This window comes from Poromitra crassiceps, assembly GCF_964638095.1.
Source record: "Poromitra crassiceps genome assembly, chromosome: 16".
Taxonomy (NCBI): domain Eukaryota; kingdom Metazoa; phylum Chordata; class Actinopteri; order Beryciformes; family Melamphaidae; genus Poromitra; species Poromitra crassiceps.
Window position 1 is genome coordinate 3,066,023 of NC_139645.1, and position 17,362 is coordinate 3,083,384.

Consider the following 17,362-nt stretch of genomic DNA (forward strand, 5'->3'; position numbering starts at 1 on the left):
AAATTGCATTCATTGTGACAAATTTACAATAGTTAATATCCAGCCAGAATCATTGCAAATGGATGTTCAAAGTAACAGTTAGCAATAGCATTCAGTTAATCCATGCCTAATGACAGCCAGATTCCGTTTTAAACTTTAAAACAGAAAAACGGAAAAACGTTTTTAGCAAAAAAAAAAAAAAAAAAAAAAAATTTAATGGGGGGGCCAGTTTGTTGAATGAGGGGGCCCGGCCCGGTCAGGCCCGCCCCTAACGCCGGGCCTGCACTGGGCTCTGGGATGTTCCCAGCAGAACACAAGCAAAGTAAACTTGCTGTCCTATTTGAACACAAAGGCCGCCTTTGTCAAGAGGAACTCGGAAGCATCTCAAAGCTCCTAATGAACTCCCCCCTCCTCCTCCTTCTCCCCCTCCCCCTCCTCCTCCCCCTCCTCCTCCCTCTCCCCCTCCCCCTCCTCCTCCCTCTCCCCCTCCCTCTCTCACACTACAAAGATCTGGGTGCTGTGTGTGTGTGTGTGTGTGTGTGTGTGTGTGTGTGTGTGTGTGTGTGTGTGTGTGTGTGTGTGTGTGTGTGTGTGTGGTGTGTGTGTGTGTGTGTGTGTGTGTGTGTGTGTGTGTGTGTGTGTGTGTGTGTGTGTGTGTATGATGTGTATGATGTGGATGATGGATGGATGGATGAAGGGATGGATGGACTACTCAGATAATTTGAAGAGGTTTCATGCACATCCAAAAATATGTGTCATATCATTGGTTGGTTTGGTCGAAATGCTAACCTAGCTAACGCTACGCAGGCCCTTATTAGTATACCGCCGTATAGGTAGTAGGTCGCTCCGTCTGCTAAATCTTTCAAACTACTCGATAAAGTTTCGCAAATGAAATTTCAAATGTACTTACGGAGCGAAAAGGGTTGTGTGAACCTCGGCGCATGGTGTTGAAACAATAGCGCCACTAATAAACATGTTTAATCCCTCACTGAAACCCGGGTGTCATTTCCTCAAAATGAATCAGCGACAAACACTCGTCTTCTTCTGCGCTGCTGGGGCCGGAAGTGATAGCGAGCGCTATGACAGCAGCGCAGAAGAAGACGAGTGTTTGTACAAGTGTTTGTGTAAGTACATTTGAAATTTCATTTGCCAAACTTTATCGAGTAGTTTGAAAGATTTAGCAGACGGAGCAACCTGTGGACGCTACATCGGCAGTATACTAATAAGGGACTGCGTAGCGTTAGCTAGGTTAGCAGTTCCGAAAGGGGCTAGTCGAAACGTTACTGTCACGTTTGTTACATTCTATTTTGTGGGGATCACATAACAACAGTGATCTTAGTCTTTTTTTTATGCTGTGCTCTCCTGCTCCTCACCCTTCATGAGCTCGTGTGCTCTGATGACTTCAAACTTGCGTGCCCGGAGGAAGCGCAGCAGCAGAGGGTCGGGTTTGCCCCCGAAGCGCTCCAGCACCAGTTTGGCCAGGTCGTCCGCCTCGCCCGCCCGCACCTTCATCAGCGCCCGCAGCTCCTTCAGCGCCGACGCCCGCCTCTCCTGCGTCTCGTTCAGCTCATCCTTCGCCTGGAGAGCGAGACAAACCACAAAAGCGCCATCATAATCCACGTCATGTCATCATTTGCCTATAGAGAGGCCAAAGTGAACGTCACTTCCTGCTTCAGCACTGCACCAGAGATTTTCATCCGCCATTTATTTTCCCATAGACATTTCGTAAAATGCTTGTAAAAATAGTTTTACCTTCATCAAACCAAACGGTTCAGATATATTTAGAAACAGCAGAGACCACATAACATTTCACTCGGACCAAAATATAAAAAAATCACAGATTTAAAGAAAATCTTTTTTCTGTGTTGTTTTTTTTAGGTTTTGGTCAGAGTAAAATGTTCTATGGTCTCTCCCGATTCTAAATATAGCTGAACCGTTTGGTTTGACGAAGTAAAACTATTTTTATAAGCATTTTACGAAATGTCTATGGGAAAATAAATAGTGGATGAAAATCTCTGGTACAGTGCTGAAGCAGGAAGTAGGCGGTCACTTTGCCTCTATATCAGGGACAGGGACAAAAATAAGCATGGTGTCTATTTGGACATGGCTTGAATACTCTGATCAGAAGTCATGAGGTCAGATGTATTACCATCGCAGTTATCAAATGGAGTCTAGGTTGCTGAATTGTTACCTTCTGCACAGTGTGACCAGGCAGTTTGTTACCTTCTGTACAGTGTGACCAGGCAGTTTGTTACCTTCTGCACAGTGTGACCAGGCAGTTTGTTACCTTCTGCACAGTGTGGCCAGGCAGTTTGTTACCTTCTGTACAGTGTGACCAGGCAGTTTGTTACCTTCTGTACAGTGTGGCCAGGCAGTTTGTTACCTTCTGCACAGTGTGACCAGGCAGTTTGTTACCTTCTGCACAGTGTGACCAGGCAGTTTGTTACCTTCTGCACAGTGTGGCCAGGCAGTTTGTTACCTTCTGCACAGTGTGACCAGGCAGTTTGTTACCTTCTGTACAGTGTGACCAGGCAGTTTGTTACCTTCTGCACAGTGTGACCAGGCAGTTTGTTACCTTCTGCACAGTGTGGCCAGGCAGTTTGTTACCTTCTGTACAGTGTGACCAGGCAGTTTGTTACCTTCTGTACAGTGTGACCAGGCAGTTTGTTACCTTCTGCACAGTGTGACCAGGCAGTTTGTTACCTTCTGCACAGTGTGACCAGGCAGTTTGTTACCTTCTGTACAGTGTGGCCAGGCAGTTTGTTACCTTCTGCACAGTGTGACCAGACAGTTTGTTACCTTCTGCACAGTGTGGCCAGGCAGTTTGTTACCTTCTGCACAGTGTGGCCAGGCAGTTTGTTACCTTCTGCACAGTGTGACCAGGCAGTTTGTTACCTTCTGCACAGTGTGGCCAGGCAGTTTGTTACCTTCTGCACAGTGTGACCAGGCAGTTTGTTACCTTCTGCACAGTGTGGCCAGGCAGTTTGTTACCTTCTGTACAGTGTGACCAGGCAGTTTGTTACCTTCTGTACAGTGTGGCCAGGCAGTTTGTTACCTTCTGCACAGTGTGACCAGGCAGTTTGTTACCTTCTGCACAGTGTGACCAGGCAGTTTGTTACCTTCTGCACAGTGTGGCCAGGCAGTTTGTTACCTTCTGCACAGTGTGACCAGGCAGTTTGTTACCTTCTGTACAGTGTGACCAGGCAGTCTGTTACCTTCTGCACAGTGTGACCAGGCAGTTTGTTACCTTCTGCACAGTGTGGCCAGGCAGTTTGTTACCTTCTGTACAGTGTGACCAGGCAGTTTGTTACCTTCTGTACAGTGTGACCAGGCAGTTTGTTACCTTCTGTACAGTGTGGCCAGGCAGTTTGTTACCTTCTGCACAGTGTGGCCAGGCAGTTTGTTACCTTCTGCACAGTGTGACCAGGCAGTTTGTTACCTTCTGCACAGTGTGGCCAGGCAGTTTGTTACCTTCTGCACAGTGTGGCCAGGCAGTTTGTTACCTTCTGCACAGTGTGGCCAGGCAGTTTGTTACCTTCTGCACAGTGTGGCCAGGCAGTTTGTTACCTTCTGCACAGTGTGACCAGGCAGTTTGTTACCTTCTGCACAGTGTGGCCAGGCAGTTTGTTACCTTCTGCACAGTGTGGCCAGGCAGTTTGTTACCTTCTGTACAGTGTGGCCAGGCAGTTTGTTACCTTCTGTACAGTGTGACCAGGCAGTTTGTTACCTTCTGTACAGTGTGACCAGGCAGTTTGTTACCTTCTGTACAGTGTGGCCAGGCAGTTTGTTACCTTCTGCACAGTGTGGCCAGACAGTTTGTTACCTTCTGTACAGTGTGACCAGGCAGTTTGTTAACTTCTGCACAGTGTGACCAGGCAGTTTGTTACCTTCTGCACAGTGTGACCAGGCAGTTTGTTACCTTCTGTACAGTGTGGCCAGGCAGTTTGTTACCTTCTGCACAGTGTGGCCAGGCAGTTTGTTACCTTCTGCACAGTGTGGCCAGGCAGTTGTTACCTTCTGCACAGTGTGACCAGGCAGTTTGTTACCTTCTGCACAGTGTGGCCAGGCAGTTTGTTACCTTCTGTACAGTGTGGCCATGCAGTTTGTTACCTTCTGCACAGTGTGGCCAGGCAGTTTGTTACCTTCTGCACAGTGTGACCAGGCAGTTTGTTACCTTCTGCACAGTGTGGCCAGGCAGTTTGTTACCTTCTGCACAGTGTGGCCAGGCAGTTTGTTACCTTCTGTACAGTGTGACCAGGCAGTTTGTTACCTTCTGTACAGTGTGGCCAGGCAGTTTGTTACCTTCTGCACAGTGTGACCAGACAGTTTGTTACCTTCTGCACAGTGTGACCAGGCAGTTTGTTACCTTCTGTACAGTGTGGCCAGGCAGTTTGTTACCTTCTGCACAGTGTGGCCAGGCAGTTTGTTACCTTCTGCACAGTGTGACCAGGCGGTTTGTTACCTTCTGCACAGTGTGACCAGGCAGTTTGTTACCTTCTGCACAGTGTGACCAGGCGGTTTGTTACCTTCTGCACAGTGTGACCAGGCAGTTTGTTACCTTCTGCACAGTGTGACCAGGCGGTTTGTTACCTTCTGTACATTGTGACCAGGCGGTTTGTTACCTTCTGCACAGTGTGGCCAGGCAGTTTGTTACCTTCTGCACAGTGTGACCAGGCAGTTTGTTACCTTCTGCACAGTGTGGCCAGGCAGTTTGTTACCTTCTGCACAGTGTGGCCAGGCAGTTTGTTACCTTCTGCACAGTGTGGCCAGGCAGTTTGTTACCTTCTGCACAGTGTGGCCAGGCAGTTTGTTACCTTCTGCACAGTGTGACCAGGCAGTTTGTTACCTTCTGCACAGTGTGGCCAGGCAGTTTGTTACCTTCTGCACAGTGTGGCCAGGCAGTTTGTTACCTTCTGTACAGTGTGGCCAGGCAGTTTGTTACCTTCTGTACAGTGTGACCAGGCAGTTTGTTACCTTCTGTACAGTGTGACCAGGCAGTTTGTTACCTTCTGTACAGTGTGGCCAGGCAGTTTGTTACCTTCTGCACAGTGTGGCCAGACAGTTTGTTACCTTCTGTACAGTGTGACCAGGCAGTTTGTTAACTTCTGCACAGTGTGACCAGGCAGTTTGTTACCTTCTGCACAGTGTGACCAGGCAGTTTGTTACCTTCTGTACAGTGTGGCCAGGCAGTTTGTTACCTTCTGCACAGTGTGGCCAGGCAGTTTGTTACCTTCTGCACAGTGTGGCCAGGCAGTTGTTACCTTCTGCACAGTGTGACCAGGCAGTTTGTTACCTTCTGCACAGTGTGGCCAGGCAGTTTGTTACCTTCTGTACAGTGTGGCCATGCAGTTTGTTACCTTCTGCACAGTGTGGCCAGGCAGTTTGTTACCTTCTGCACAGTGTGACCAGGCAGTTTGTTACCTTCTGCACAGTGTGGCCAGGCAGTTTGTTACCTTCTGCACAGTGTGGCCAGGCAGTTTGTTACCTTCTGTACAGTGTGACCAGGCAGTTTGTTACCTTCTGTACAGTGTGGCCAGGCAGTTTGTTACCTTCTGCACAGTGTGACCAGACAGTTTGTTACCTTCTGCACAGTGTGACCAGGCAGTTTGTTACCTTCTGTACAGTGTGGCCAGGCAGTTTGTTACCTTCTGCACAGTGTGGCCAGGCAGTTTGTTACCTTCTGCACAGTGTGACCAGGCAGTTTGTTACCTTCTGCACAGTGTGACCAGGCAGTTTGTTACCTTCTGCACAGTGTGACCAGGCGGTTTGTTACCTTCTGTACATTGTGACCAGGCGGTTTGTTACCTTCTGCACAGTGTGACCAGGCAGTTTGTTACCTTCTGCACAGTGTGGCCAGGCGGTTTGTTACCTTCTGTACAGTGTGACCAGGCAGTTTGTTACCTTCTGCACAGTGTGACCAGGCAGTTTGTTACCTTCTGCACAGTGTGACCAGGCAGTTTGTTACCTTCTGTACAGTGTGACCAGGCAGTTTGTTACCTTCTGCACAGTGTGACCAGGCAGTTTGTTACCTTCTGCACAGTGTGGCCAGGCAGTTTGTTACCTTCTGTACAGTGTGACCAGGCAGTTTGTTACCTTCTGCACAGTGTGACCAGGCAGTTTGTTACCTTCTGCACAGTGTGACCAGGCAGTTTGTTACCTTCTGCACAGTGTGGCCAGGCAGTTTGGGGCAGGGTCCGAACACCGGTCCGTGATCCTTCACTGTCAAATGCTCCAGCTTGGACCTCATCGCCTGCTCCTCCTCTGACACCATACGGAAAGTTCCAGTCTGCACAAAGAGACATTTTTAGAGAAGAGATGTTTGTGTTCTGAGATATATTTTGTGATTTTATATAATTTGAAAGAATAGGAATAGTGTTCATTGAAATGTTAGTGATAAGTGAACTTGTCGTGTAGTCATATGTTGATGATCATAACTTAATTAACTTAATTTAGCTGAAATGCTCCTTGTTTGGCCTCGGTGTCACTGTTGCCTCAGATGGAGAAAGAAATTCCATGGAGCAACACAGTTATTTGCATCTTGTCTGTCTCTTGAGATTTAAACAACACTTAATCATTACACACACACACACACACACACACACACACACACACACACACACACACACACACACACACACACACGCCCTGCTGCAGACCCTCTCAGTCAGGCAGACCCCAAACGATGCACACCAGTGAATAGCTGCTTAATCTGCTTCACATGATTACAGAAATGGCTTCTGAAGCCACTTCTTATAAACAGCTTAAGAGTCTATCTCAGAGCCAGCGTCTGCTAGCCTACTGGCACAATAACATCTAGCACGTCACGCTAACACATTCACAAACCCCCCTGGACCCTGACGCGTTTAACCCAGGTTACTGAAACATTGAGCTGAGGCCAGACACTGATTGGCTTAAACCAGAGGTTCTCAAATGTTTTTCAGCCAAGGACCCCTTACTACAAGATAGAAAATATACCGGGGACCCCCTCATTCTGATTTGTGATTTTGGGCTATATAAATAAAAAAATATTCACTTGACTTGACATGTAGGCTATGTTCCTTGGAATAATCTATAATAATATAATATTTGTTATGTTATGTGACAGAACAACACAAGAGAACTATATTAGAAACAATATGTATTAAAGATATTTGCACATATTTTGCACCATCTCAACACAGAATGAGAATACCCATAAAACAATCGGGCAATAGCTCCAATTACAAACAAAATAATATCAAATGGATATAAAGAGAAAAATGTTAATTTGACATGCATTTCAGAACACACGTGTTAATTTGTTTCCACGGTAACGTGCTTGACTTGACAAAATCAAATTATTAACAACTATTCAGCTATAATAAAGGAAAGATTTCTAGGTTGCTATGGCTGCTCCATTAAGGCCCATACAGTGGAACAGAAACAGCAGAAAACATTACAGTTTTTTTTTTTACATTTTACACTATTGAAAACCAGGATATATCAACATACATTTAAATATAGTATCATATAGCCTACTATAAAGTTATTGCTTTTTTGGGGGGCTTTTTTGGGAGTCTGTTTTAAATTATTTCCCACCCTTTCTTCAACATTAACTGAATCTAACAAGATTTTAAATCTCCATTATATAGGCTACTGAAAGACAGGCTATGAACACGATAAACATTATAAACACATCAGGCTCAGATAATGACAGCCATGTGCATATTGTGTTTGGATCCAGTGTGATCTGACATAAATATTGTAAGAATTCAGCTCTGGTCTTGGGCTCTGGTTGTGACAGTAAAACATCCACTTCAGTCACTGTCAGTGAGATCTTAGGCCATTCCTCTGTCAGAACGTCCTGTAGTTTCTCTCTGGCCTCTGACACAGCTGCAGTCACATCCTCAAAGTAGCACAGAGGACGGATATCGATCCTGGGTGAGTCTGTAGATTGACTGAGACGTGACAGCGAGGGGTAACTGTGGAGGAAGTGGATGTGATCCTCTGTGTGTGAGAGCTGCTCCAGGTCAGAGTCTTTCCTCCTCAGCTCAGCAATCTCCTGTTTCAGCTTCACCTGAAGTTCTTTGGCCCGACTCGCTTCCTCTTTCTGCTGGGACCTGATCTGCTCCTTCACCTCAGAGCTTCTCTTCTCAATGAGACGGACCAGCTCAGTGAAGGTCTTCTCACTGTCCTCCACTGCTTTATCAGCAGAGAGATTAATAGCTTCCACCTCCTGCTGAAGCACCTTCACGTCTTTCTCTCTGTCCTGGAGTGTTTGCTGGATTTGTTGCCGACTCACCCCGAGCTCTTTCTGCCTCTCGGTCCTTTCTGCTGCAGCTGAGACTGCGTAGTGGCCTCTATGTTCATCCATGGAGCAGAGATAACAGATACACTGCTGATCAGTACGGCAGAACATCTTCATCACCTCATCATGACGAGAGCAGATGTTCTCCTGAAGCTTCATGGTGGCTTCAACCAGCTTGTGTTTCCTTAGTGGAGCTGCATCATAGTGAGGCTGGAGGTGCTGCTCACAGTAAGAGGCCAGACACACCAGACAGGACTTGAGGGCTTTCAGCTTTCTCCCAGTGCAGACATCACAGGCCACATCTCCAGGTCCAGCATAGCAGTGATCAAGAGGAGCAGCTTGGAATCCTGTCTTCCTCAGGTCCTCCACCAACTCTGCTAACATAGTGTTCTTCACCAGGACATGCCTCGGTATGAAGGTCTGTCTGCACTGGGGGCAGCTGTGGATTTTCTTCTGATCCTCTTCATCCCAGCAGCTTTTAATACAGCTCATGCAGTAGTTGTGCCCACAGGGAATAGCCACCGGATCCTTCAGTAGATCCAGACAGATCGAACAGCAGAGCTTTGCCCCGAACAGCTCTTGCTGCGCCATTTCACTTCTCAGTGACAGTGTCAGATAGTTTCACTGTCCCTCAATTGAAGAAGGGGGGGTGCAGGTTATCAGGCTTTGCTTCATTCCAGGAAGAGGAGTGCTTTTAAAGGAACAGTGTGTGTTTAGCCCTTGTTTACAATATGAAGTGAAGATTATGACAAAGAGATTAGGAATAGTTCAACTTTGGGTCAATATCTCTCTCCTCTTATTCCCCCTAATTTTAAAATAAAGTTCCAAAACCTTCTACAGAAGTGGCTGGTGGAAAATTTAGAATCTCTGTCTCTCTCTGTGTGCTTGTGTCTGTCTCTCACTGTCATTTTTATTTTCAATTCAATGGCTTTATTGGCGTGAAAGTTGCAAGAACAATTTTGTCAAAGCAAAGTACAAAGTACAAGTGTCCTTTATCTGTGTGTGTGTGTGTATCAGTGCCATCATCAGCATTGTGACATCACTGATAATGTCATCAGTGATGTCATAAGCCAACATGCTGGCATGCAATTTCCACATGTGTACTGACGATGTAAAAATTGCACTTTTTAGAACCTTCTGTACTGTTCTGTATACAGCCCACCTGTGGTGTAGCTATAGCAATGCGAGAATGAAAAAACTTTAGGTGGCATACAACGATGCATTCTGTATATTGCTCAAACTCCCCAGGTGGAATAGCACAAGTGAAATGTTTGTGTCTAGGAATGTACCCACTTTTTATGCTGTTCTGAGACATTTTATGTTTACATTTATGGGCAGACTGACAGTGTCTAGCAATCAGATTATAGACGGTTTTCACCAGAGTGCAACCCCACAGCACTTCCTTTTTCTCAGCATTCGGCAAACTGCAGAAATATTCACTCGACATCGTTACTTTTGTTTTCGCCACTCAGCTGTATAGACGGTTTTCACAGAATGGTCAGTCCTGCACTTGAATGTTTTTTTTTTCATTTTATGTCCATAGCAAACACTGCAACAGGAAGTGAGCGGGGGTTCAATTTAGAATATTTTTGTTGTCAAGTTAAAACCGTCTATAATGGCTCTTGTGTGTATATATATATATATATATATATATATATATATATATATATTTTTTTTTTTATTATTATTTTTCCCCTGAAAACTTTTCGCGGACCCCCTGGCAAAGTACCACGGACCCCCATTTGAGAACCGCTGGCTTAAACAGTGTTGACAAAGTGAGTCAGGTGCTCTGTGGAACGGTTGCAAAGTAAACTCACAGCAGCCATGGTTGCAGCGTCTCACAGCAGCTTCACCAACACTGTGAAGAAAGAAGAGTTGGAAACAGTCAAACCGATTTATAAAAGAGATTTTGTCTAGACTCCAGACAGTTAGACTAGTCTAGACAGTTTGTTTCCCATGGAGTTTGCTCAGGGGATCAGAAATGAATCAATCCTGTTACTGGCATAATGTTAATCTGCAGAGGTGCAGAAAGAAGGATTTTTGTCTTTGTGAAATCCAATTGTTGATTATCCAGAGAGGTTTCTTTAGTGAGCAGCAGAGTGAACATCCTCTCAAATCTGCTCTTACAAAACAGTCATAATATACTTAAACCTCTGAGTGTTATCTAAAAACACACGCCACTACACATGGACAGTACAGTCGTTTTTAATGTATTACTGATCGCAGTTTCATTTAAGTTATTATTGCCAATTGTCAATAAATTGATCCATCCAATGCGAGTCATGGACAGCTGTGACCTGCTTCAAATATTCTGTCAAATAAATTATATTAATTTCGTGTAAAAGCAAGTACTAATTGTGATTTGAGTTTAAGTCATCTGATCCTCCCAAGACGCATGAAGCATCTCACAGTTGTCCTGCAACAGCATCAGTGATGGTTACCATGACTGGTTGTGTAGCAATCAGCAGAGGATCAAACCATACATTTCAATTCCACATGGTGTAGCTTAACCCTTTTCATATCAATGAGCCTAATTTAATCCAGATTAGCGTCACAGACCTCCACTCGATGAGATTTTTGTCTCTTGGAGCAAAATCAGATAAAATCAGAGGATATTTTTATTGTTAGATATGATCTTGCCCAGAATTCCATAACTATCTGTATTGTAGTTAGAGAGATAACTGTGAAACTATGACCATAATAATAATAATTCTTATTCTACATCATCTAATTGTGTTAACTTGTAAATGAAATAATGAAGTGATCAATTTGCTGTGGACCCCCGCGGACCCCACGTTGAGAACCATTGCTTTAAATGTCACAAGAAATGTGACAATGTTTTTCATAGCAAACAATTTATCTGAGTGCTTTCATTCATTATTTACAAGGGTTTTAACACAATACATATTAATACTAATCTTGATATGCCTCGAACTTTAATCAGATACAGAACATCAAATAACTATTATAATGAAAAACGTATGGTGTAACCAACGATTACTAACATAGGCTACATACTAAGCCTACATGGTTAGACACATTCCATCATTGCAATAAGGGATAACTATCTTCTCCAAGATCTAACGAATAGAATAAAGTGTCACACCAATTAAATGATTGGTTTTAACAAACTCTAAATTAAAAGCTGGGTGTTTCTAAAAGAAGGACCAAGCAGCTTCCAGACTTACCTTATAGCAGATCTCAGGGAGCGGGCCTGCAGGCAGCACCAGAACAGGACAGAGTGACAGAGGAGACAGCACCGGAGGAGAGAGGAGGAGGGGGAGGAGTTATCCAATGTGCCACTCAAAGAGGATTCAAATGACACGCTGAGTTACTATGTAGCTAATCTACATATAAGAAATGACAGGGAGGAGGAGAGGTGTTTCTGTAAATCTGTAGATCTCTGGACAGGAGTGATGGTGAGCGAGAATGATGCAGCCTCACGCTTTCAAATTGTGCAAATAAAATTATAGCGCTTTCATTTCATTTAATGTGTATTTTTTTAAACGTTTTCAAACTCAAAGCAGATGCAACCAACCACATCCCCAAAAAGAAAGAAAGAAAGAAAATTAAGCTTTTGAGAACATGTGTAAAAGTGATCCATGAAAACGATTATTTTATCTTTATTTGTTATTTTATCTTTTTCATTCATATAGCCCACACATGCCTACTCCACTCTGAACTTGGGCACAAATCAAACATTCATCTGCAACTTCATATCATGAAACGAAATTGGTTAAATTAACAGGATGTTTTACATTACTATTAATAATAATAATAATGATAATAATGATAATAGTAAATGATAATAATACATGAATTATTACTATTGGTCTCCAGCATCACGCATGCACCCACTTTCACACCATCCAGCCTTGCCAGAGAACTTCTAACCCGGCACACGTGAGATGAGATGAAGGCTGAGATTTGACCTCAATACTCAATACGGGAAAATGTCATAAGAGAACTTCAGCTTCACCTGACACACATTCCTCTCTGCACATTCCTCAGCAGAGGGGACCAGACTGCCTGTTTTGGGACCCAGATTAACGATTAGTTATCCATGATTGCACGACATCAGACTTACAACATTATATATCAACAAGTCAGAACACAAAGTAATTGGGTGGATAATCCTCACTTTGAGCTTTTGATACATATAGTTTATAGCCAATTACCCGATAATTCAAATTTTTAAAGATCTCGTGCATTCGTCCTGTGTTGATGTATTGCAATGTGTTATATGGTAAAACACAGACATCAGATCTCTGTTTCCCAGAATGAAGAAAATGTGATAGCCTATAGGACAGGGATTCTCAACCAAAAGGTGAAGTTTTTCATACAGTATCAAGGACCCCTAATGTATTCCACATTAGACCCACGGACCCCTATTTGATGAGATATCATCTCTCAAACCCAAATCTGAGAATATTTCTTGTTAGTTGAAAGGAGGAAGCGTCCGTCCCACACACCCCTATTATTAATATTGGTTTAATTTCTGAGGTAGAGATGCAGAATAGACCCAATAGAGTTTCCTGTCTCTACCGGCACATTTCTTTTGTGTGTCTGTTTTTGATTTTAATATGTGCAAATTAAATAAAACTAAAAACTAAAACTGCAGCTCAGATGCTCTGTGGGGCCCTGGGGTGCCTCTCCTCTCTTCTGCACACTGAGGCCTCTGTCAACAAGACTTGGCAGGCTTTACTGTACTCCCCTATTGTTCCTAACCCGGCAGCTCTCATTAGCAGATGCTCATGAACAACCTCCTGTTCCCTGGCCCAAAGGAAAGCAGGGGTTAATAATCTGTGTACCATAGAGATGTTGTGTCTCTGGTATGGGGAGAGGTTCTTTGATGTAGAATAATTCACACTGGTTATGTCACCCGATAAGCCCATGAAATAGACTTGTATGAGAAACAAATACTTATACAGTGCAAATATCTGCACACTATGAACCAGATAAGTGACTCTTTTGCTATATCAGAGATGCATTTTATTTTTATTTTATTTACTTTTTGGAGAGAGAAAAATATTTTGATGGTTACATCCACAATCCATATTGTACAGATAACAGAGCATTCAGGTTGGGGTCAGATGCACATCTGCTGGTTTTAACTAATGTAACATATTCAATTACTGTGATATTACATAGTAGTGCTATTGAACCCCCCCCCCCCCCCCCCCCCCCCCACCCCCACCACCATTTGTGCCAGCTGTGTGTTCAAGTTAGAGGAAAACTAGGACTGGTGGGGACTTGTACTCATATCACTATAGTTCTTCTAATGCAATCCTATAGTCAATAACAGACCAGAGGGGCGGTAGCAGGGTGTCAATCAGAGGATCAACACCCCCACCTAGTGACACAAGTCATCCACTGCTCAACAGCAGAGGTTCAAAGCTACAGCTGACATAACCCTAACCGGAGGTCACTTTTGCAAAATGACAGGAGGCCAAGGGCCAGTTAATAAACAAACATATACATTTTTCTGTAGTTGATTGTAGGTTTTTGGCGTGCCAGCTGGAATTTAGCTTGAAAACCTTAAATGTTAATTTAAGATTTTGACACTCTGCCATGAACCCACATAGGATACATCTGAACCACCAAGCAGGATGTAAACAAGCAATAATCAGAGTGAGAATGCAAACACAATATCCAGTATATTGGAGGTACAATGAAAACAATAAACAACAAAGGTTAGAAATTAACTTTCTTCACTTGAATTCAGTTTCAGTTCTCAAATCTAGTAACCCTCCTCCCAATCAAATCAATAAAGGATCTCTCTCACAAAGAGAATGAACCAAACGGGTCGACTTTGTTGTGCCCACAGGATACTTAGGTTAAGTTATGTAAGTTAGTTAAGTACATAATACTGTACGCAAGTGCCTGGGTGGCAAGCAGGCTGCAATATTTGACAATTTATCTATAGAAGTCAGTCAAACTTTAGTTTTCAGTGTGAATTAGAACATGTCATGCCTGATCAACGCAGTAAGTACAGTTCATGTTTTAGGACGTTTAGCAGGGCAGCAGATCCCGGAGGAAGGGACATGAAAATCTGCTGAATGGTCTTGATGCCGTAGACGTTACTAAACCTCTGTCGCCAAACACAGTTGGCACATAGGGGTGCTCCGATCCGGCTAAGCCACGATCCGATCCGATTCCGATTCCTGGGGTCACGATCCGATTCCAGAATCGATTCTCGATTCCAACGATTCTCGATTCCAAAATCGAGAATCGATTCTCAATTATGTAGTTTTATATTGCAATAACACACAAAGGTAAATATAAGACAAAAAATGACAAATGTATTAATGCTGAACTTCAAATTCAACTTCTGTATTACAGTCAGGGCCTAAATTCATTTTGCAAACTAGGGGGGAATTCCCCCCTTATGTTCTTCAGATAAGATGGATTTATAGGCTGGGGGGGATCTGTAGACTTTTGGGGGGAATACATTAACCAGAGTTCTTAAGTGCAAGAGGTGGTGGCACCGTGGCAGTACAGTACACAAATGACATGAACATTTGGACACTTATTCAGCCGGTACCTTGCATGTTGCGTTCAGGTGCACTGTAAAATTCTTTTTTTTTTTTTACAATTTTAAGAATCGATTCTTGGGAGTTTGGAATCGATCCAGGAATCGTGGCATAAAGAATCGCGATCCTTTCAGAATCGATTTTTTGGAGCACCCCTACTAGGGATGTCACGATACTAGAATTTCTACTTCGATACCGATACCCAGGAAAATATCGATTCTCGATACCATTTTCGATACCACGGGAAGGGGGGATGATGACACATCAAGAGGCATAAAAAGAAAGTTAGACAGATGGACGGACAGACGCACACTTCTCCATAATCTAGACCTGATCAAACTTTGAATTTAGACAGCAGATTACGGCCACTCTAGCCACCAGAACACGTTTAGCTGTTGAAGCAACAGAAACCCACCAATGATAGGGAGGGAAAAATCAGTGATTTTTCATTAAAAGAAAGCACTGATGGTATCGAAACTGTTGCAAATGAGTATTGTATCCATTCAATTTTTTTAGTATTGATACTTTCGATACTATCGATACCTGTTGCAAATGAGTATTGTATCCGATTCAAATTTTCAGTATCGATACTTTTCGATACTATCGATACTTTTGACAACCCTAGTTGGCACAGGCAGAATCAACATTATATGCAGCTTCAATGTGTTGTTTTACCACTCAATGCATGAAGACAATTATACATCCACACTATTCACCTTATGTTCCAACACAGGGGTCAGTCAGTTACTTCCTATTGTGTTTACACTTCCTGTGACAGTACAGTACAGTAGTGACCAGGTAAAACAGACGGTGTTTTGAACATTTTGAACACTGCTACATAAGGTGAATAAGGTAGAAAATAATCCATAGTATTGCTTAAAAGGACCATCCTTTTTTTAATATATGACAAACAAATGATATTTTGAACGTACAGTGGTCTTACAACTAACTGGGGGGGGGGGGGGGGGGGGGGGGGGTGCGGTACTCTGATAAATGGCACATTGGGAAAATATAGTCCGACACCGATGTGAAATCGGCCACAAACGGACAGCGGCTCAGAATATGCAATTCTGCACAAAATTTAAAAAAATACGCCCACATCGTTGAATTAGCAGAACCAAATTGTTTTTGCTGACATCAGAGGACCAACGTGTTCCTGTTTCCTTCTGAACATCACAGAACATCACAGGACAACATCACATGGCAGACAGGACAAAGCAGGAATTGTCATTGAACAGAGACAGATAAACATTCACACGCAACCATATACGCACATTAGTTGATTTTGGAGAACAGTGTTAGTAGCAGCAGTTCATTGCGTTTCCCACTCAAACCAACCAAAGTCTATTCAACTTTCTGAGCACGCCTGAGGGTCCACCCTCATGACGCAAAGCCTCCTCCTGACATGTGAAGACAACAGATTGTTTCTGAGACATAGGAAACGATGTCATTAATATGCACAGATGTTGATATATTATATCAGAAAAAGGTTTGATTTCTCAAAGTAGCCTAAATAATACTAAAGAGCGACGTTCTCTACGGCCTGCAAGAGTGAGAGGCATCGCTAAAACACTGAAAATAGTTGAGGTTTCACACACCAACGTGGAGAGTGGTTGTATCTTCTTCACACTTCTTATTTAGAAGTCTACTTTGAGTCTGTGAGTTGATACTGAAAGCTTCCGTGTTTGTCATCAAACAAATTTAGGGCTGCAACTAACGATTATTTTCATAATCGATTAATCTGTTGATTATTTTCTCGATTCATCGATTAGTTGTTTGGTCTATAAAATGTCAGAAAATGGAGGCAAATGACGATCAGTGTTTCCCAAAGCCCAAGATGACGCCCTCAAATGTCTTGTTTTGTCCACAACTCAAAGATAATATCAGTTTACTGTCATACAGGAGTAAAGAAACCAGACAATATTCACATTTAAGAAGCTGGAATCAGAGAATTTAGACCTTTTCTCTTAAAATTGTACTCAAAATGATTAATCGATTATCAAAATAGTTGTCAATTAATTTTCTGTCGATCGACTAATCGATTAATCGTTGCAGCTCTAATCAAATTAGACAACTACAAGCACATGGTGGGAAGCCGGCTACTCACCGCAGCAAAATTTGAATCACATCAGAATGGAATCGCATATTTAGAATGGAGAAACTGTGGCTGAATTAGAGTGGAGAAAGTGGCAAATTAGAAACGACTTAGCTAGACCAAAAGTTAACATTTATAGTTAGTGATCAGCTTCAAATAGTGGGTTGTTAGAATAAACGGGTACAGAGACAGAAACTATACAAGGCATGTGTCCGTCCATAGGCCTTTAGCTTTTCTCACATGCCGTGAAAAGTATAGATTCTGTGGTGGAAAAGTGCAACCGGTATAATAAAGAAATCCCATATCGTTGCCCTCAGTGGTTCTCAAATTCTTTCACACGAAGGACTACTAAACTGACAGAAATTAGACCACGGACGCCCGTTTGATAGGATTTTGTCCCACGGTCCCCCATATGATAATAAGATTGATGCTTTTAGATGTTTTATTACAGAAAGTGTATAAAACCCA

At 43.2% G+C, this 17,362-nt stretch overlaps 2 protein-coding genes across 2 annotated transcripts in view; both read right to left on the reverse strand.

Annotated features, from left to right (window-relative positions):
* Window positions 1-6,259, reverse strand: part of LOC310791055 (retinaldehyde-binding protein 1-like) — a 15,805-nt gene extending 9,546 nt beyond the window's left edge. Inside the window, exons 1-2 of the mRNA XM_083652770.1 lie at window positions 6,137-6,259; window positions 1,353-1,557 (exon numbers count right to left, since the gene is read on the reverse strand). Of these exons, the coding sequence (XP_083508896.1) occupies window positions 1,353-1,557; window positions 6,137-6,250 (319 nt within the window). The 5' untranslated portion in view covers window positions 6,251-6,259. The remainder of the gene's footprint in view (window positions 1-1,352; window positions 1,558-6,136) is intronic.
* A 939-nt stretch (window positions 6,260-7,198) lies between these two features.
* LOC310791182 (tripartite motif-containing protein 16-like) lies at window positions 7,199-8,857 on the reverse strand (the record flags this gene model as incomplete). Its single annotated transcript, XM_083652870.1, has 1 exon — window positions 7,199-8,857. One exon carries the CDS (start codon window positions 8,855-8,857, stop codon window positions 7,592-7,594), a length of 1,266 nt encoding a protein of 421 aa, XP_083508996.1. The 3' UTR covers window positions 7,199-7,591.
* Window positions 8,858-17,362: the final 8,505 nt, after the last annotated feature.